Genomic DNA, 22,110 nt, shown 5'->3' on the forward strand with positions numbered 1-22,110 from the left:
TTCTTCCCTTTATTTATGTGAACTAGTTAATTATGATAGCTCCATGGCACTGGCTTTTGAGAAAAGAAAAGGCTTTATTGTAAGGTTGACCAGCAAGGAGACAGGAAGCAAGGCTCAAATCTGTCTCCTAGAGCCAGGGTTCAGGGAGAGTGTAAGGGGTTATGGGGAACAGGCTGGTATGCTGAAGCGCTGGCAAGGCAGGTTTTAGTAGGAGGCTTTTGGAATTGGGCCATTTATGGTAACCAGGTCTTTCTAGACACCCATCCCTTTGCTTCTGAAAGGGTTCCTGTGTTCTGACTCCTGGTCATGTTCTGGTCTTTTGGCTCCATGGAGGATGCGGGGCCTTGAGGGGGCAACTTTGGTTCCAGGTACAAGTGTAGGTTAACATTCTCTCCCATGTACATACACGCTTCGGTTTTGGCATGACTTACAGGTTTGGTCTGTCCTCTGAAAAGCAACAACTCAGCATCTTCTTAGAAACAGGATAGGACCAGTTTGAGCTGGTTCTGTGATTATACAAGGACCATTTTGTCCACCATTGGAAAGTACTTTGGTTCTCAAAAGGGTTTTGAATCATCCTAAAGCTGAGGCAGGACTTGAACTGAGCTGGCAGGACATGAAACAGGAAATGGAGGTGTCTTGGTTCCACTTCAAAGCCCCTTTTATGAGACACATTCCCATTTTATTACATAGACTACAAAATAAGGTTTTCGCTGATGCGAAACAAATACACTTTACAAATCTTCTATAAGGTTAGTTACTCTGGAGGGTATTTTCTTCTCCAAAGGAATTCTAGACCCTACAAATGTAAACTATATGCTTCTTTATCTTAAAGGGGTCAGCATCCTCATAAATGGTATTGAAAAGAATATAGAACCCAAGGCAATTTGGGGATCTTGGCTTTTTTTTTTTTCAGACTAAAAATTGTTAAAAAAACAAATTACAACTGAGTAAATTTGAATATCTAGTTAGCTTTATTAAGTGATTCATAAATTGGACAACATCTCACCTTAGCTGTCAGAAGGCCTCCAAGGAGTAGTACAAAATGGAAAGTGTTTATAGGAATAAGGGTGGGGGCAAGGGACTAGTAACAAAACAAAAGAAAGGACTATTGTGGCTGAGACAGACATCTTTTTTTTGGAGGAAGAGAATAAAAAGTGTTTTTATCATACCGATTGCTGCTTCTTTTTAGGTGGGATGGAGAGGGCCCAGGTGCTTGACTAGAAAATTTCATACTCGTTAAGATGATGTTTCTGGGAGAGACTGAACCAGCAATGAGTCAGGTATTAAATATAGGTTTGGTATCATGAGCTTTGGCACAAGTGAGCCTATTTGGGGCCTGTGATTTTCTTTTTAACAGTTTGCTTGTTTTTAACAACTGAGTTAGAAAAGTGTCACAGAACCATACTTTATGCATTCCAGAGGTGCATGAAAATCGTAAGTAGAGCTGGTTTATTTTACTCTTCTGAAAGGAGTTTTTAGGGGTAAAATAGGCAGGTTTAGGAAATTTTAGAAATTAAGGGGTCCATGGAAAAAAAAGCACAGGGCTACAGAGCTGCAAAGGGCACATTTCCATAGAACAAGGGAGCTGGAAAAGGCAGAAGGTACATTTCCATAGAATAAGGGAGGTGGGAGCTGCAGAAGGTACACATTTACAGAATAAAGGGAAGGAAACCCCTAATTCAGAGGGGGAAGAAGAAAGCCCAGAGGGAATAGGAAAACAATAAGGGAGAAGAAGAGGAGAACTCATGTGCCTCAAGTGAGGTTTGAGCTCTGAAGTTGCTTATAGTGACCAAATCAGAGGGGCTAGTGACCATTCAGAGGGGATGTCAAGGCACAAAGAACTGCAGTCTTTGTAAACCATGGACAAAAGGGATTCAGTGGGACTCTTTTCCCCTCCGCATGTGGGAGTCTGTGTTTGTTTCTCAATAAATGTCCACCTTTTACTATACCACCTTCCGTCCATGGTTTCATTCTTTGACTCCACCAGACAAGAGCCCAGGAATCATCCTGCCCAGAGGAACACCATGTGTTCCAGTCCAATTTTCTTTTGGAATTTTTTTTATATGTAAAGGTGGAAATTTATTGAAGACCAAGTATAGACTCCCATGCAGGGAGTAAGCAAGAGCCCCCCCAAGGAATTTTTGAAGATATTGTTAAGGAGAAAACCACAAACCCAAAATGGCATCACTCAACTAAAAGTCCTACAAAATGCCAAACCTACATTTAATATCTAATCTAATTGCAGTTTTAACCTCTCCCAGAAATATAATCTTTTTTTTTAATCTTTATTTTTCAGATTATTACAGATGTCCCTCTTTTTTCCCCCATAGCTCTCCTTCACCTGGTTCCCACCATACCCCAGGCCCTTTGCCACCCCACTATTCACGTCCATAGGTACTGCATACATGCATATAAGATCTTTGTCCAATCTCTTCCCGCACCCCCCACATACCTCCTTCCCCCCGAGAATTGTCAATCCGCTCCATTTCCATGCCCTTGATTCTATTACATTCACCATTTATTCTGTTCATCAAATTTTTAATTCATTTGATTTTTAGGTTCACTTGTTGATAGATATGTATTTGTTGTCACTTTGTTCTTCATAATTTTTTATCTTTACCTTTTTCTTCTTCTTCCTCTTCTTGAAGAATATCCTTCAGCATTTCATATGATACTGGTTTGGTTGTGATGAACTCCTTTAGCTTTTTCTTGTCTGTGAAGCTCTTTATCTGACCTTCAATTCTGAATGATAGCTTTGCTGGATAGAGGGGAAAGGGAGAGAGAGTAGAAACATCAATGATGAGAGAGAATCATGGATCAGCTGCCTCCTGCCTGCCCCCCACTGGAGACTGAGCCTGCAACATGAGCATGTGTCCTTGACTGGAACCGTACCTGGTACCCTTCAATCCACAGGTCGATGCTCTATCCACTGAGCCAAACCAGCTAGGGCTCTAGAAGATTCTTGAGTAACCTTATAACTGTGGTTTTGAACTCTGTATCCAGTAGTTTGTTTTCTTCTATTTCTTTCATTTGTGACATATTTCTTTGTCTCTGCATTTCGGTTGCTTCCCTGTGTTTGTTTCTATGTATTGGGTAGTTGCTAAGTCTCCTTGAGTTGATAGAGTGGTCTTGTGTAATAGGAGTCCTATAGGGCCCAGTGGCTCAGCCTCCCCAATCACCTGAGGTGGACATGCTTGGTGCACCCCTTTGTGGGCTGTGTGCACAGTCTTGTTGTAGTTGAGCCTTTATTGCTGTTGGTATCACTGGGAGGAATTGACCTCCAGGCCAATTGGCTGTGAGGACCAGCTATGTCTACAATGGAAGAGCTGCTGTGCAGGAGACACCTTATAAGGCAGGACTTACTTCAGTGGGGCTTTGGTACTCACTGAGTCTGCCACTTGAGTGTGTCACTGATGGATGTGAAGAGTTGTAATCTGGTGTGGTCTCACACTGACCAGTGGGTACACTGGCTATTAGATCTCCAAGGACGTGCAAAGTCAGCCACTACCTGGGGCCACCCAGAAGGAGCTACAGAGAGATCTTCGGAATCTTCCTCTTTGTATGAGGTTTGGAAGTGTCCAGATGAGGCCCAGCTGTGAAGCAAGGCAGGCTGGTGCTGGTGCGGCCTTAGGCTTTCTTTTGAAAGCTTTGGGGTTCCCAGACCCAGCTGCAGCTCATTTGACAGGTTTTAGGCTGAGAAAGGACAGGCCATTCCTATGCAAAAGCCGTTGGGCACAGCTTGGGTGGGGTTGTACATTGGGTAGGGTGGTGTCTCAGGAATCTCCAGGGTGGAGCAAAAAGCAATGGCTGCCAGTCAGCCCTGCACCGGGGAAGTCCCAGCATGTGAACAATGACCACTGCCAGCACCTCCATCTGGAAGAAAGCTGCCCCCGTGTTCCTGCCCCAATGCCAGACCGTCCAGTTTCTCCTCGTATGTGTCTGGGTCCTCCTGAGTCTCACTTGGCCCTGGAGCTCAGACCAAGTGGGAGCTTGTGTTTCCCTCCCTATTAAAAAAGCGGCACACCTGGGTGCCAGCCCATTCTGCGCCTCCGCACCTCCTACCAGTCTCAATGCACTTTCTTCTTGGCCTCTCTAGTTGTAATACTTCCACTCAGCCAGGTGTCCCGTGGTTCTAGATGATAGTTGTTATGTATTTTAGTTGTTATTTTGATGTGGTTGTGGGAGGCAGCAAGTACAGGTGTTTGCCTATGCCGCCATCTTAGTTCTCCCTCCAGAAATATAATCTTAATGAACCAATCTAAAATTTTCTGTTAACACCAATGAGGTAATTCAGCAATTTTCAACTGGTGTGCTGTGAAAATTTTTGAGACATACAAAACCTGACTGGTCAGGGGCACTGATCTCTTTTTCCCTAGATTGTCACATAAAAAATGACAAGAGCTCAGCTGGTGTGGCTCACTGGTTGACCTATGAACCAGGAGGTTACAGTTGGATTCCTGGTCAGGACACATGGCTGGGTTGTGGCCTTGATCCCCAGTAAGGGGCATGCAGGAGGCAGCTGATCAATGATTTTCTCATCATTGATGTTTCTGTCTCTCCCTCTCCCTTCCTCTCTGAAGTCAAAAAAAAATACACACACACAAAAAATGCAGTCCTACTCCTGACATGCTTGCAAAATAGTAGGAGAGCTGAGGTCTGTTTTAAGGTTTGTTTTAAAGTTAAAACAAACTTTAAAAACAAATAACAACAGCCAACACAATAGCTGTCCAGTGTGAATGAATCAAAATTATATCTATTTTTTTTTTGTCAGATCAGCAAAAAATATATATATTTTTGGAGTGCTGCAGATTTTTAGTAATTAGTTTATGTGTGCCCCAAGAAGAAACAATGTTAAAAATGAAAAATTGGTCATGTGGGCTCTCTCCACTCCACTCCCCCATAGAAAGAAGAGGCAATCTCCATGATAAAAACCCTTGTGCCCTCCCCTTCCCCAGAAGTCTTGCTCTCCCAATGTTTTCCCTGTCCCACCCTTCTTCCTATAAAAGCCTTCCATCTTGTACAACTCCTCCAGAGTCCTCTGGTTGCTAGATGTGATGCTCCCCAATGCAGGAATCACTTAATAAAGCCAAATTGATCTTCACGTGTACTAGTTGAATTTTGTTATTTTATTTTTTTTTAACAAACAAGACTCCCAGACCTAGGGTACTGAGAAGTCGTCAAGGACCATCACCATCCCTTTAGCTTGTAAAAACCCAAATGACTGGGCTCCACCCCCAGACTTCCTGATTCAGTCTGCCCGCTGTGGAGCCTGGGGATTTTCATTTTAACTCGAATTCCCCGGCAGTGCTGATGCTGCTAGTTCAGGGACCACACCGAGTTCCTCCAAATCAGATACTTGAAGGTTTCCCGCGTCCCTTCTGCAGAGCAGGCCCTCAGGTTTGGGGCCAGGTGGCCTGGCCCAAACACATTCCTTCCCGGGGTGATCACCGACGCCGAGCAGCCGAAAGGCAAGTAATCATTAGCTCCCGGAGGCCAGGCTAACCCGGTGGCTGCAGACTCTGCCCTCGCACGTGACCGCTGGGCGTCTACACATACATTCCCCCGCCACCCCCACCTCCACCTCCGGGCCCGGCGGCCCAGTGGAGCCCAGGACCGCTCCCGTCTCCCGGGCTGCGGCTGTGCCCGCGATGGCGCTGCGGGACGCGCTCCTCTGCTGCCTGTGGGTGGTCTGGCTCGGCCACCCCGGCCGGGGACTGCCCCTGGCGCCCGCCCGCCGCCCGAGTCCCGCTCCGGCGGTCGGTGAGTCGTCCGTGACCTTCCCTCCCCCGAGGGGCCGGGGAGCGCTGGGGCGGAAGCGCCTCTCAAAGTCAGAAAAGTGCCCGGGACAGGCCGAGCGCCCTGCCGGGAGCCTGGCTAGCGGAGCGCGGGGAGGGCGAGGGCGAGGGCGACGCGGGGACCCGAGCGCCCAGCCCACCCGCCGGGAGGTCGGGCTCCGCGGGGAGGAGTCCCCGCGCCCGAGGGGCGCTCCACGCGGGCGCGCGGAGGCTGGAGCCCGCTCCTGGCACGGGCTGCACTTAGTGTGTCCAGGAGCTTTGCTCCCGGGGAAGGAAGGGAGGAAGGCAGCTGCGGGCCTCCGGGAAACAGCTGGGAGTCGGCTGTCCCGCGCTTCCCGCGGCCCCGAGTCCGCGCAGAGCGGAGGGGAGCCGAGGGCGCTCCGCACGCCGCCGGGTGCACCTTTCCGTGGGACTCGGAGGATCTTCGGTCCCCGCTGCCGAGTGTGGTGACATTTTCTCCCCCAGGCAGAGCGCGATCACAGCCTCGGGGCGACCCACCCCGAGTCCAGGTTGGGATCTTCTTGTCACGTTGCCCCGACGCTGGGCTGCGGGCGGGAGAGTCTCGCTCAGGCTCAGCGCTTTCCACGGTGCCGGTGGCAGGGCTGGTTCTCAAAGTGTGGGCTGGGGCCGCCAGCACCCGCACCCACTAAACTTGTGAGAAATGCAAGTTTTCCGTCCCGACCCTCGCCTATCGATCCCGAAACTCCGAGGATCGGGGCTCAGCAATCTGTTTGAGAAACGCTCTTGGTGATTCTGGTAGACGCGACAGTGTGAGAGCCACTGGCCCAGGACAGATAAATGTTGGACGAGAGATTTCACAATGCCACCTGAGCCGTCAGTTGCAAAGAGCAAGGTGCCCACACCTCCCAGACAAAACAATTGCTCTGTTGTTTACAGAGGGGAAAGTTAGCTAGGTGTTTGGGGCATCGGCGCAGCGCTGAGTCCTGAAACCTCCCGTCTTATCTGTCGCCCTTTCTCATGTGACTTCGGAAATGCAGTGCGGAAAATGCCTCCTCTTTGAAAGCCAAGTCCTCATGACTCAGCTCTTCGGCAGTTGAAAACAAGAACGGTTTCCCAACTGTCAGGCGTAAGAAATTGTTCCAAAACAATTTTGTCTGCTGGTTCCTGCTCTCCTTAAAGCTGGGGCCGTGCTTAATCAGGTGGCTGTGTGGGATTCAGAGATAAAAGGTCCCGGGTTGCATGGGGGGAACCAATGGCAAGTTCACCTTCTGCTTTTGAGAATCCGATTGCTGAAGGCGTCAGTGACACCGTGCGGGGGTCCAGCGAATCGCCGCTCCCACCTCCGTCGTTTGGTAGGAAAGCAGCAAGGTGGAATCCCCGGGGAAGAGGAAGGGAAAGGGAACTTCAAAAAGAGCTGCTGAAGTGTGGACTCAGCCGGTTCACATGGGATATATTCTTTTACTTTTTCATTTGATGTAAACCCCCAACCCAACCCAGAATGTTTGGGTTTCCTTACAACACCCACCATGACGGCCTCGGGCTCACTTACTTGGTGTGTATGTGTGTGCGAACGCCAGTGCCCAGTCTCACTTCCCTGCCCAAGTCCTGGTGGTCAAGAGGACAAAAACGCAGGGAAGCTCCACCAGAGGGTGTTTAGCCACAACTCCTTAGCTTTGGTAGGTCAGCACCTGCTGGACTATTTGGTAGGAACTGACATAAACAAATACTAGTGAACAGAAGCACGTATTTTAAACAGCAGTATGTCCAAACATGGTTTACCAGATCCTCTAGGATAAATTAAAACATTTAAGATAAATAAGTTTTTTTTTTGGTATAATTTTGAGCATTTACGTACCTATGTTGACAACACACACATATTTGTGGAAATATTTTTAAAGAAAGTAGTTGTGGTGTAGGGAAAAGAACTTTGGATTGTTAACCCGAGAATCTGAATTGGAGTGTGGGCTCTGCTGCAGGCCAGGTCTATGGTCTTGGGGACACACACATATACACACTCAGCATTTCATATGCAATTTTATTAGAAGTGGAAGGTGAGGCCTCCTGAGGTTCACTATTCATAAATCTCAGGTGACGGGCCTGTCAGAGCTCATTCTTAGCTACTATTTAAAGACACCCTCCAGTGCATCTAAGTAATTACCCCTCACTTACCTGTCTGGGAATCCAGTGTAGTGGAAAGAACACTGGGCTGCAAGCCTGGAGAAACTGGTTCTAGTTTAGCTTTCATTGCCGGAGGGAATCCTGAAATCTGCCTATGCCTAATTAAAGAATGTTTGTTGAGAGCCTAATGTAGGTCAGACATATTCTAGATGCTAGAGATATATAAATCTAGGTATTAAATTATATAAGATGGATATGTCCTTAATGTGTTTCCAGTTTTGGTTTACAAAAATGTAGTATATTTATAATCTCGTGTCCCTTAATCACAGTAGGTGTCAGCATCCATTTTACACGAGGTGAGTGAGAGAGAGGGATATCACAGGGAGGAGCAACAACCTGTCTTCCGACTGTAAATATTTATGTAGAAAGACCAAAAAAAAGAATTAGATTTAACACCATTTCTTTTCTAATCACCAGGACAGTTCTGGCATGTGACTGACTTACACTTGGACCCTACGTACCACATCACTGATGACCACACGAAAGTGTGTGCTTCGTCCAAAGGCACAAATGCCTCCAATCCTGGCCCTTTTGGAGATGTTATGTGTGATTCTCCATATCACCTCATCTTGTCAGCGTTTGATTTTATTAAAAATTCAGGACAAGAAGCATCTTTCATGATATGGACAGGGTAAGTTATTGTATAAGTACCAGGAGTTACTCAGTGTCTTAAGCTTCATTAGATTGCTGAATTCCATAAGATTAATTATGTTTTAAAATTATTTGGTTTAAGAAATTCTAGGTCATTCAAATTAATCAACATTATTAGAGATAACATTTTTAGAATTGTGTGTTTTTTAGAGTACACACTCTAGAAATATGTTGATGCTAGGACATGAATCCATAAGCAGCACACTTATATCAGTATCTTGATATTTTGTCACTTATTAATGTGATAAAAGTCTTGATTAAATAATAAAAACAAATGGCAAAAATGGGAGTTAACCTGTGATAGCAGTTTTGCAAACAGCATCCTCTGGTGGTATAATGAAATATTCCATCCCTTATGATAGAGTGAAGAGGCCTCTATTTCCTGTACCTGAAACAGTATTATTATTTTCTCCATTTTACATATAAAGGAATGAAAGCACTGAGCATCTAAGTAACTTGCCCAAGTGCACACAGCAAGTGAGTGGCAAAGCTGGGATTTAAAAAAAAATATATTTGATTGATTTTTTACAGAGAGGAAGGGAGAGGGATTGAGTATTAGAAACATCGATGAGAGAGAAACATCGATCAGCTGCCTCCTGCACACCCCCTACTGGGGATGTACCTGCAACCAAGGTACATGCCCTTGACTGGAGTCGAACCTGGGACCCTTTAGTCCCCAGGCCTATGCTCTATCCAGTGAGCCAAACCAGCCAGGGCAAAGCTGGGATTTTTTAAAAAAATATATATTTTATTGATTTTTTACAGAGAGGAAGAGAGAGGGATAGAGAGTTAGAAACATTGATGAGAGAGAAACATCGACCAGCTGCCTCCTGCACATCCCCTACTGGGGGTGTGCCCGCAACCAACATACATGCCCTTGACCGGAATTGAACCTGGGACCTTTCAGTCCGCAGGCCGACGCTCTATCCACTGAGCCAAACCAGTTTCGGCAAAGCTGGGATTTTTAATCCAGGCATTTTGGCTCCGGAATCTGTGCTTTTAATTTACTAAAATTTATTATTTCTCATAAATCTGCAGTCAGGCAGTAAAACAGGCTGAGATTTCTAGTTTATCTTTTGTGATTACACACATTTTTAAAATGAGATTCTTTGTGGGAGAAAGGTAAATGAAGAGGAGTTTGTCAACTCCACTCACATCTGCTGTTTGATGGCAGAGGTTTGCAAAGACAGTACACAGCAAGGCCTTATGCATAAGTCTCGTGAATTTTTTATGTGACCTGACTTTGTTCTCTATGATTCTTTGTTATTTTCAGGGATAGCCCACCTCATGTTCCAGTGTATGAACTCTCAACAGACACAGTCATAATGGTGATTGCTAATATGACAACCACTGTCCAGACTCTCTTTCCAAATCTCCAGGTTTTCCCTGCAATGGGGAATCATGACTATTGGCCACAGGTAAATCTGACCTTAACTTCCAGAAGTGCTTAAAGGATTTTTCCCATCAGTGGTGTAAAAATTGTGACAATAACTGGCTGATGGTAAGCTGTGGAGTGGGGCTCATTGAGGCAGAGTGTGCTCTTAATGCTAACCACCAATGAAGGCAAGATGAGTGTTTGGAGGACTTTAAAATGACTCTTAATAATTCATAAAATGTTATGTGCATAGTGAGTTTTTGGAAGCACATACCTAGTTTGTGAACTATTAATTTTTCTTTTTCTTTATAATCTTCCTTTATTTCGCCTTTCTTTTGAGTAATTTTGTCATTTATTCATATTTGCATGATTCAGTTAAGGAGGAAGGTTAAAATTGACAAATGTTTATGTTTTTCAGAATTTCAATTAGGCATACAAAGCTCACCACACCCTAATCTAAGCTAGATTATGATCGAAAACTTTAAAAACATAGCAAACTATCATAAGAACCAAAGAGAGAGGTTCAGGTTCAAGCCCTGTTTATCTAATTAAGATGTGATTCAAGGCAGAGACTGTATTCAGATTATTTAATGCCTGATATAGACAGCCGAGCTTCAACTTATCAGAGCAGCTCTGTGTTAAGCAGCCTGTGTGTAACAGCTAATACCAGCTTTGGTTTCAGGGTCTTGTTATAGTAGTGTAGAACCCTCGATTTGTACAGTTTTAAGAAATCTCAGAGATTATTGTTTAGTCCAGAGCATGGCAAATTAGGGCCTCTGGTCCAAATTGGCTTGCCACCTGTTTTAAATAAAGTTTTATTGAAACACAAGTATGCCCATTCTTCCTGTATTGCCTACAGCTTCTTTTGCACCAACCGCAGAGCAGAATAGTTGTGACAGATCGTATCGCTCATAAGCCTAACCTATTTATTATTTGCCCTTTGTAGAAGAAGTTTGCTGACCTTGGTCTAGATCAGTGATGGCGAACCTATGACATGCGTGTCAGAGGTGACACTCGAACTCATTTTTTTTGGTTGATTTTTCTTTGTTAAATGGCATTTAAATATATAAAATAAATATCAAAAACATAAGTCTTTGTTTTACTATGGTTGCAAATATCAAAAAATTTCTATATGTGACACGGCACCAGAGTTAAGTTAGGGTTTTTCAAAATGCTGACACGCCGAGCTCAAAAGGTTTGCCATCACTGGTCTAGATCTACTCTTCATTTTATAGATGAGAAAACAGGCTTAGAAATGTTAAGTTGCTTGTTCAAGCACTCACAATCACTCAGGGGCGGAGCCCACAATCTTTTGTGTGCAACTAGACCAATGTCCTTGCACACATCCCTTGCTCTTGCCAGAATAACATACTCAACATCTCTGGATTATGATGTTTACTGTCCTGCCTCTCTTTGTCTACATTTTTCGTTTTGCTTAGAATATCTTTTCCATCTCATGTCAAAAGGATGCTTCATGAGAGTTTTGATTATATTAGTCAATCTAACCTGAATAGAGTGATTTTGAAAAGTTGTACTCTGGGATGAGGGTAAGTTTCAAGAGACTTCTTGACACTGACCTCCAGTCTTGAGATGACCACAGTGTGTATTTGTGAGTTGGCCTCTCAAACAGTGGTCAACTTTTGTGACCACTGAGATGTTAGACCACACAGTGCAGAGGCTTGGGGATGACAGTCTCCGGGAGCCGGAGGTCACACACATTGTTTTATTAGGTGACAGGCAGACTGGTAGGGTGGAAAAGTGAGGTGTAGAGTCACATTCACCAGAATTTAAATCCTCATCTCGCCTTGCTTCTAACAGCTTGACCAACTTGGACAATTCACTTAATGTCCCTGATCCATAGGTCACTCATTTGCAAACAGGAGCAATAATTCCCTCCTTGCAGAATTTTTGTGAGAATTAGTGACACTTTATGAAAAGGCACAACTTCCTACCCACCACATAGTAAGCCCTCAGCAAGTGGAGTGGTGGTTGTTATAGCATTAAGCTGTGGCATGCAATACATTGTCCTATCTCCTTTGAGGATTTCTTTCTTTTTACTTTTATCTCTGTCTTCTTTTAATTTATTTTTTATTTTTTAAAATCTTTATTGTTGAACGTATTACAGATGTCTCCTTTGTCTTCTTTTTATGAAGTCACATCTTATAATAATTCAAAGATGTAGGTACCACCCAACTTCTAAACTGTATCCTATTACGTGTACAGCTAAGGTAAATTGGACAGTCTGCATACCTTAAACAGTTAATTTTTTTCTCTTTCTAGCTTATGACTTTATATTTTAAAATCTTTTTATTATTCTACTCCCCTCCTTCCATCCCACATGTAACATTTCAGGAATGTCAAATGTAACACGAGAGCCTCACCACAATATCACTAGAGACTGATACCTGAGATTGAATTCTGGAGAGTGTTAGTAACAAATAAAGATGACAAGTGTTGTTTCCATTAAAAACCCATAAACATGTACATAAACATAGCTACATAAACATACACCTACAGAGGCATGTCCCCACCCATTCCATCAGAAGTTGATATTAGTGTGGGCAACCCGGGGATTCCTTCCCGTGGCCACCCGCCCAAGAAAGCAGTCTGGGCCAGGGTCCTCATTTGCTCCTAAACTGGTAAGGCTGGTGCCATGAAACTTAGAGGTGGTCCCATTGAATACCTCATTTCTCAGCAGTGGTCATGTCATAGCCCCAACGAACTGAGATGATAGTATGGTCCAATAGATAAGTGGAGGTAAGCGTGATGGCGCAAAGACCTGGGATTTCGATCCAGCTCTGTAACTGACCAGTCGTTCCTGGATAAATCACCTAAGTTCTCTGGTGCTGATATTTCTCATATTTAAAATGGAAAAGTGTAGAGTGCTTTTTATATCATTTTAAGATTCCACTAGACCATGTTAGTATCTTGGTTTCCATCTCAAAGTAAACACATGGTTGAAACTTTAGGTTTTTTTTTTGATGATGATGACCAATTTTTAATTTTTATTTTAAATTGATATTTAGAGAGAGGGAAGGAAAGGGAGAGAGAAACATCATAATATGAGAGTGCAAAATTGATCGGCTGCTTCCTATACACCCCCCACCAGGGATCGCCCCCGAAACCCAGGCATGTGCTCTGACCAGGAATGGAACTGTCAACGTTTTGGTGCAACCTTTTGGTACACAGGACGACGCCCAACCAACTGAGCCACACCAGCCAGGGCAATGACGACTAATTCTAAATGAGAATCTGGATTGGCCTATGCTATTGTGTAATTTTCAGACAGGTGACTCTGATCTCTGACACGAACTGAAAATATGCTTTGGATAATTAGTTCCAGTTAAAACAAGTTATTTGCTTATTACTTGCTCTGAATGTATTTATACTTTCATTATGTACTAGGCATATGTATTAGGAACTAAGGTGACTCGGGTGTCATCTTGAGACATAACTAAGCATTTTAATTAATGCTGACAATGAAACTCCTTTAAGAAATAGGTCTCTATCACTATTATACAAGGAAATGAGGATAGTGAGTAAAATGGCATCAGTTTTTTATTATATTTTTTTAAAGACCAAAGTAGGAATAATTACCCAATTTTACAAATGCTTTCTGGGTTTCTATTCAGTATCTACTTTCTTAAAGTTTTGTTTTTTTCTCCCCCTAGAGCTTATGTCACATAAATATACATTATTGTAATATGATAAATAGGATGATAAAATATACTTTATGATAATAAAATTAATGTTTTATACATCTAGTACACCATTAAAAATCAACATGTTGATAAAATTCAGGCTGACATAAGAAACTTCTTCAAATCAAATTTTTATGGTTATAAATCTATAAGAAGTTAAGAAGTTTTTTTACTAGTGTTAACATTTCAGAGGACTTATTCTAATTTTTTTCCATTCCTTCCACATGCTATGATTCCACATATGAGTGAGATTCCACATATGAGTGAGATCATGTGATACTTGTCTTTCTCTGACTGGCTTATTTCGCTTAACACAATGCTCTCCAAGTCCCTCCATGCTGTTTCAGAGGGTAAGAGATCTAGATTTCACATATAAGTGAAATCATAAGGCATTTGCCCTTCCTTCTCTGTCTGATCCTTTTTTTGTCAACTTGATGAATCATTATTCAAGGCCTGTTCAACTGCTCTATTGTCTCTCCCTGCTGACTCTTGGGGCCAGACTTGATTGTTCTTGCTTCTATACTCCCAGAACCTCTGCAGTAGTACCTTGTGCACTGTCTTATAGTGATTGATTGTATTTTGTCCCCGTCTCTCCAACTAAGTTATAAATTCCTTGAAGATCTAGTATTCATCTTTGCATTTTCAGATACCTAACATAGTAGTAAACACTCAAGCAATGTTTAATTAATTGACCCACATATTCTTTAGAGTTTCAATGGTGACTTATATTGTTTGTGGCCAGGATCAACTGCCTGCATTCACCAGCAAGGTGTACAATGCAGTAGCAAACCTCTGGAAACCATGGCTAGATGAAGAAGCTATTCAGACTTTAAAGAAAGGTAGGTGAAAGACGTACTCATCTCTATTTTGTCTCTATTTTTATTAATGTTGTTTAGACTTAGGTCTTTCATATTTGCTTGGCTGTGCCAGTTCTGAAGAGCCTCGGTACCCAGTTTTTCTGGAGGCCACAAATCATGTTTTGAAAGCCGAGGAGAGAGAGGCAGGGATGGTGAGTGGGCCCAGGGCCAGCATCTCAGTGACTAGCTCTGACAGTAGACTCTTGGGTGTTCTGTCACCACTGGTTTGCTGGTGTCAGTGGGCTTATGCCTTTAAACTTCATCTCCATGGAGAGTGTAGTATCTCTGGTTTGTCTGCCATTTCTTTATTGGTCTCTGGCAAGATCCATGTGTGTTGCCATTCTTTGGATTTTGTATTTCACAATAATTCTCAACTTCCCCAATCATACAAGAGTAAGAGTTGGTATATTAATATTTCCTTTACAAAATTCAGTACCTCGCTGTCTAGTGCCAATATATTTGTTGTATTTTCACCTGAATATTGGAAACAACTCTTGTTACTTCTATGTATAGAAGAGCGAACACTGGACCTGGCACATGTAGGTTTTCCATAGTGTTTGTTAGACCTGATTCTTACCTAATGATGACCTGTGTATATACAAACTAAACAATGAGATCCTATGTAATAAAAGCCTAATATGAAAATTGACTGAACGGCAGAAAGACAGGTTGAAATGACCAGTCACTGTGATGTGCACTGACCACCGGGAGCAGACGCTCAACACAGGAGCTGCCCCCAGGCCCCAGGCCAGCCAAGGCGGGTGCCAGTGGGGACCCCCCTGATCACCCCACTGGTCACCCCACAGAGGGAGGCGAGCGGTGGGGGCAGGGGTGGGGCTAGCAAGTGGGCAGCGCCAGGCTGGCCAAGGTGGGTGCCAATGGGGGCCCCCAATCATCCTGCCAGTCACCCTACAGATCGGCCCTGATCACCTGCCAGGCTTAGGGACCCTACCTATGCACAAATTTCATGCACCAGGCCTCTAGTATAAATATAACCATCCTGGCTGGTTCGTAAATTTTTTTTTTTTTGTAAATCTTAATGAAGAATTTGCTTTCATAGTGACTGCATATCTGTGAGTGTGTTTCTCTAGAATGTGTTTAAATTTGTTTTTATAGGTGGCTTTTATTCACAGAAAGTTTCAACTAATCCGAACCTTAGGATCATCAGCCTAAACACAAACTTGTACTACGGCCCAGATATTGTGACCCTGAATAGGAGTGACCCAGGAAATCAGTTTGAATGGCTAGAAAATACATTGAATATCTCTCAGCAAAATAATGAGAAGGTAGATTTCATAGACCCAAATCATAAGGGGATAAACAGAGGGCTAAATTTGTGTATTTATTAAACTTGGGGGGGGAGGGTGCATGTCAGGTATTAATAAAAATAGTAAAATTTGAAGATGTTTTCGTATGAAATGCATGATAATTTATCTCTTGTTATTTGTTTTATTTTGTTTTGCTTTTAATGTTTTGAGGATTGATTGACATCAGTTCATATAAAAAAAGCTGATATTAAAAAAATTGTGACCAATGTCACAGTTAACATATATGATCAACAGTGTAGTTTATTCATTATTTTTAACTAGTGGCCCAGTGCATGAAATTCGTGCATGGGGGGAGGGGGCGTGTCCCTTAGCCCAGCCTGCACCCTCTCTAATCTGGGACCCCTCGGGAGATGTCCGACTGCCTGCAGTTGGACATCCTCTCACAATCCAGGACCACTGGCTTCTAACTGCTCACCTGCCTGCCTATCTGATCGCTCCTAACCACTCTGCCTGCCTGATCACCCCTAACGCCTCTGCATGCCTGCCTGATCGCCCCTAACCACCTCTGCTTGCTTGCCTGATGCTCCTAACTGCTCCCCTGCTGGCCTGATCACCTCTAACTGCTCTCCCCTGCCTGCCTGATCGCCCCTAACTGCCTCTGCCTCGGCCTCTGCCACCATGGCTTTGTCCAGAAGGACATCCGGAAGACGTCTGGTCTATCCAGTCTAATTAGCATATTACCCGTTTATTAGTGTGTGTATATATATATATATATATATATATATAATTGATTTCAGAGAGGAAGGGGGAGAGACAGAGAGATAGAAACATCAATGAATGGAGAGAATCATTGATTGGCTGCCCCCTGCATGCCCCCTACTGGTGGGGGATCAAGCCCACAACCCGGTCATGTGCCCTTGTTTGGAATCGAACCTGGGACCCTTTAGTCTGCAGGCCGACGCTCTATCCACTGAGCCAAACTGGCTAGGGCAGCAGTGTAGTTTAAATGAGACAAGAGCATATATAGTGAAATAAATAGTTTTCTAATTTCATATTTTTTGGTAATAAATAGGAGAGATGGTATATTTGCTTTCTAAATTTTAATTAATATACTTGATCTTGGGTATCTAAATGTCATTTAGTTACGACAAATGTGCAGAAAGATTCTCATCAGTTCTCCTGTGTTTCTTTCCCCAGGTGTACATCATAGCACATATCCCAGTGGGCTATCTGCCCTATTCAATGGGCACTACAGCCATGAGAGAATTGTATAATGAGAAACTGATAGATATTTTTAGAAAGTACAGCAGTGTCATTGCAGGACAATTTTATGGACACACTCACAAAGACAGCATCATGGTTCTTTCAGATGGAAAAGGTAACGTTAGAAGCACCTCTTACAGATATCAGACAGCCCTCTGGGTCAGAGGGAGAGGGCTGTCCCCAACCTCGATTCTTGTCTTTTCACATAAATGCATTTATACAAGAGGCCTTGATCGCGTTGTGATGAAGCCAATTTTATTAAAGCAATTAAAGCATGCACCTTTATTAAAGAAGCAAGGCAAGCAAATCTATGCATCTGGCTTAGGAAGCACAGATGGGTCCCAGCTAATCTGAAGAGTGAGTGGGGTGGGTGTCCGAGGCATTATATACCCTCCTGTCTATAGGTTTTAGCATCCCTCTGCTGAATATTTTGGTACAGATCCATTCTCAAGGTCCCTTTCTACCTTGTTGTGTCTTTCCCAGAATTCATGAGAAGCACCTGGCAACTTTAACTTGCCAAGCCTTGAGGTTGCTGGCTGCTCTGCTTAGGGAGTAAAACTGCCTTTTCTTCCTTTCCTCTTCCCCCCTCCTTTTCTGCATTCTCTCCTTAGGGAGGATTTTAACCATTTGCTCTCACGTGTCCTTGGCTGGGGAACATAATGGCTTGTTATTTACAAGCTGGTTGTAAATTGCTCACACTGTTCAGCCTTGTTTTAACTCTCCTGTCTCAGGTTCCCTAGTCACTTGCTCTGGATTTTCCTAGCTCCTTACTGCCCTGTAACAGTAATACGACATTTTGTTCGTATCGCCCCAATCCAAGATGATAAAGCAAAGCATCGAAACGCCAGTAATTTTTACTGTTAGCAAATTAAATGTTTCATTAAATCCAGTACCAGATTTTACTTAATATAAAAAGCAAAGGACAATTTACCATTGGTTTAAAGCAAAACATAATAAACTCTTTTAAGTACTTATATGCATTGTTAAAGACTCAGCATTAAAAGAAAAAAAAATAGAAGAAACTCTAGCATCAAACTGAACAATGATGATCTATTTTAAAAAGTTATTTCTGCACGAGGGTAGAAAACTGGAAAGTTAACAAAGCAAGACTTCTGATTTTATAGTAATCAGTGTAGAGAAAAATCAATATGTGTTTTTTTCAGTAATTGGGGAACATTTTTGAAATGCTTTACCTCTTTTATTTGGAATGGGTGGTCTTGGTAAAAATGATGATCTTTTAGAAGTTGATAGTTTTTTTACTCAGAAGTTTAGTTCTATGATATGTATAAAACATGGTGACACTTAAATCAAATATTTATTATGTAATCATTGGAATATTGTTTCAGGTAGAGGTACAGGACATGTGTGTGTACTTATAATAACTTGAATTTTTTATTATGAAAAATTTTAAATAGCCAAGAGCAGAGAGAATGGTAAAACAAACTCATGTACCATCATTTATTTTAACGTCTATCAAGATTTTGCCCCATTTGCTTTACCTATCCATTTTTTAAATTTTTTCCTGAATTATCTAAAAGTGAATCTTAACATCAGACGTTTTAGCCCTACATGCTTCTCGATACATTGCTAAAATACATGAGTCACTGACATAATCATAATACCTTTAATTTATCTAACAAAATTAATAATAATTCTTTGCTATCGTTTAATACCAACCCATAATAAAATGTTTCTATTTTCTCAAAAGTGTTTCTGACAGATGTTTCAAGCCAGGAATCATTAGAGATCATATATTTTTGGGCTATTATGTCTATTAATCTCTTAACCTGGAACTTGTTCATATTTTCAATATAGTTAAACTCGGTCTCTAAACAAATATTTTTTACGTGCACATGTTTTGTCCAGGAAATCCAATAAATTCTGCGTTTGTGGCTCCTGCTGTTACCCCAGTGAAGGGCGCGTTACAGAAAGAGACCAACAACCCTGGAGTCAGGCTATTTCAGTATGATCCTCATGATTATAAGTTACTGGTAAGTTGGTACAATTTTAGAATTGACCCCATACTTATACATGTCTTCGTAACTTTCAGTAGTTGAGTTGAATGTTTTCAGCATAGCTGTGTGCACTGTGTTTTATGTAAAACTCTAATGTCTTCGTTTTTATATTTGGAATGTCAGCATTTGTAAGTGTGGGCTCATGAGGTCAGCCTTTGGGAGGCTGTTTCTCTAAAACTTCTAAAGAGTTCACATTCAGTTAGATCAGTGGTGCTCAACCTTGGCTGCACATTAGAATCACCTGGGAATCTTTTTAAAATCCTGATTCCTGGGCCTCATCCTCCGGAAATTATTTCTTTGTTATGGGGTGGGGCCAGAACATTAGTAACAAAGAAACAGAATTTCCGGGGGATGAGGCCCAGAAATCAGGATTTTAAAAAGATTCCCAGGTGATTCTAATGTGCAGCCAAGGTTGAGAACCACTGAGTTAGATGAAGGTTTCAGTAGGTAGTGTCTTATCTGTGGACTTGTATATGTGTTGAAACTTTTCACGAAGCCTTATTTGTTATTAATTACTCTTCTTTAGAATAAAGTTATGAAGGAGAGTATAGATTCTGAACCCATACTGCCTCGTGAGCGGCATCACCTAACTTCTCCGTCTGAGTCTATTCCTTTGTAAAATGGGGATTAAAATATTACTGCCTTCACTGAGTTGCTGTGAGGATTATATATATAAAGCACTAAGGAAATGCTTGGCTCCTCTTAAGTGCTCAATAAATGTCGGGAAAAACAGTTTGTAAAGGAAATACGTTGAGCTGAACATTTATTTTTGTGATAAAAGTTCTCTGGAGCTTGTACATGACTCTGCTGTAGATAAATTTAGTATAGAAAGACTGAGCATTTAGTTTATGGGTAGTACTCCTTTCAACAAATTAATTGGGAAAGAACTTCTCAATTATAGTGTCTATTGTTGTAACTATATATATTTTTCCTAGATAAACTTAATAGGAGGTAATCCTTTTATGTCCTAGAATATGTTTTTATAAAAGTGGTAGGGCAGAGGAAATCTGGTTTAACCCATAAACATTAGATTGAATGAGGAAATAAGACAATTGGCAGATAAGTTAGTTCAAAGGAACCTTTTTACAACTATTAGTTGCCTATTTTTGGATCTGAACCTCACTCATATATGGATCTGTATGTGTGTATATATGTACTAACAGAATGATGTCCCTGATACAGCACTCAATACTTTTTAAAAGTCCAAACGTTTGTATAGTATGACCTCATTTTTTTAAAAAACCAAAAAATAGGAGATAGGTGTATATTTTCTAAATACTTATATTGGTTTTGTACATAAACTCTAGAACAACACAAGTAACACGAGAGTGTTGGTAAATGTTTAACAACCTGTTCACTCAGAAAAAAACACACACGCTTTGATTTATAGTGTTTGCTGATTTCCATGATGTAAATACTCCCATCATGGCCAATTTCAAGCTGCCAAAGTAATATCAACTAACTGACAGGATTCCTGAAAATTTGACAATCAGCTCTTGTGAGCTGGTTACAGCGCCTCCAGCACACCACTGATATGTGTAATATTATCAGTGGTGGTCACTTCGGACGTGTGTGAATTGAAGGCTTTTTATTTTGTACATCTCTTTATGTAGTTTATATTAATTTGGGTTATGTTCTTTCATTTATTTTTAAAGTGAAAAAGTAATATAGCTCTTCTATTTAGACTCTTTCTCCAAAATCCATTCTCACTTTTTTAAATGACTACAACTTGAAATTAGGAGTGTCACGTTAATCCTAGTAAGGACTCTTCTTGCTGCACAGTGTTTTATATGCCCCCAAATGAACCAGGCTTTCTTACCGTTTTTAACTGTAGGATATGTTGCAGTTTTACTTGAACCTGACAGATGCTAATCTAAAAGGAGAATCCAACTGGCAGCTGGAGTACACCCTGACCCAGACTTATGACATTGAAGATTTGCAGCCAAAAAGTTTGTATGGCTTAGCTAAAGAATTTGCAGCCCTAGACAGTAAGAAATTTGTAAAATACTATAATTACTACTTTGTGAGTTATGACAGCAGTGTAATTTGCGATAAGGTGTGTAAGTCCTTTCAAATTTGTGCAATTATGAATCTTGATCATAATTCCTATGTAGATTGCATCAAACATTATTATCTAAAGCACAATCTATAGTATTTCACAACTTGTGTTCATAGAAAATGTAACAGAGCTCTGTTTCTGCGATCAGTTTGTGGGACTTGTTATGTAAATCTTTGTGAGTTACTGAATGGGCAAACAGAATTCCTTTCTTTGCTTTCTTTTTTTATGATGCCCAAATAAAGATATTTTTAATATTCCAAATTTTTGTTATATTGAATATATATAAACTGCCCACTAGAATGATGTTTAGATACACATTTTCTAAATGTGTATATATAATTTATACATATAAATTTTATCTAATTTCAAAACTTATATATATAAATTATATATACACATTTAGAAAATGTGTATCTAAACATCATCATATATATTTTTAGTTATAATTTATATATATAAATTATATAATTATATATAATTTATATATATAAATTATAACTTTTTTAATCCAGTTTATATAATTATATCTAATTTATACTCTTGTGACAATGCCGTTTTTATAGTCAAGGAAACTACTTCTTCTGAAGTGTGATGAATTATTTTTCAAAAGATAATTTTCAGTTGGATTGATTCACTCTTATTAAAACCCCATGTGTAAACTGAAGTTCAAACTGTTTAAATCTCATGTGTAAACTGAGGTTAACACTATTTACATGCACTGCCTCCTCATTAGGGTCATCTCTGAGTCTATGAAACATCACTGGCCACATGATATCTAGCTGTCTTCACTCTGTGAGTGAAGGGGAGTGCTCTTCAGTACTACTAACATTTTTTTTTTCTTTTAATCCTCACCCGAGGATATTTTTTCCATTGATTTTTAGGGAGAATGGAAGAGAGAGGGACAGACAGAGAGAAACATCGATGTAAGAGAAACACATCTATTGGTTGCCTCCTGGATGAGCCCTGACCAGGCTTCGGGCAAGA

At 41.5% G+C, this 22,110-nt stretch overlaps 1 protein-coding gene across 1 annotated transcript; it reads left to right on the forward strand.

Moving 5' to 3' along the window:
- Positions 1-5,588: 5,588 nt before the first annotated feature.
- Positions 5,589-21,387, forward strand: SMPDL3A (sphingomyelin phosphodiesterase acid like 3A). The gene is made up of 8 exons (XM_070417590.1): positions 5,589-5,763; positions 8,355-8,568; positions 9,862-10,006; positions 14,407-14,503; positions 15,638-15,807; positions 16,987-17,167; positions 18,919-19,043; positions 20,902-21,387. The coding sequence occupies exons 1-8, from the start codon at positions 5,652-5,654 to the stop codon at positions 21,217-21,219; spliced, it is 1,362 nt and encodes a 453-aa protein (XP_070273691.1). The 5' UTR covers positions 5,589-5,651; the 3' UTR covers positions 21,220-21,387.
- Positions 21,388-22,110: the final 723 nt, after the last annotated feature.

Source organism: Myotis yumanensis, unplaced genomic scaffold (assembly GCF_028538775.1).
Source record: "Myotis yumanensis isolate MYYU_CA2020_CCGP unplaced genomic scaffold, mMyoYum1.0.hap1 SCAF_6, whole genome shotgun sequence".
Classification (NCBI taxonomy): domain Eukaryota; kingdom Metazoa; phylum Chordata; class Mammalia; order Chiroptera; family Vespertilionidae; genus Myotis; species Myotis yumanensis.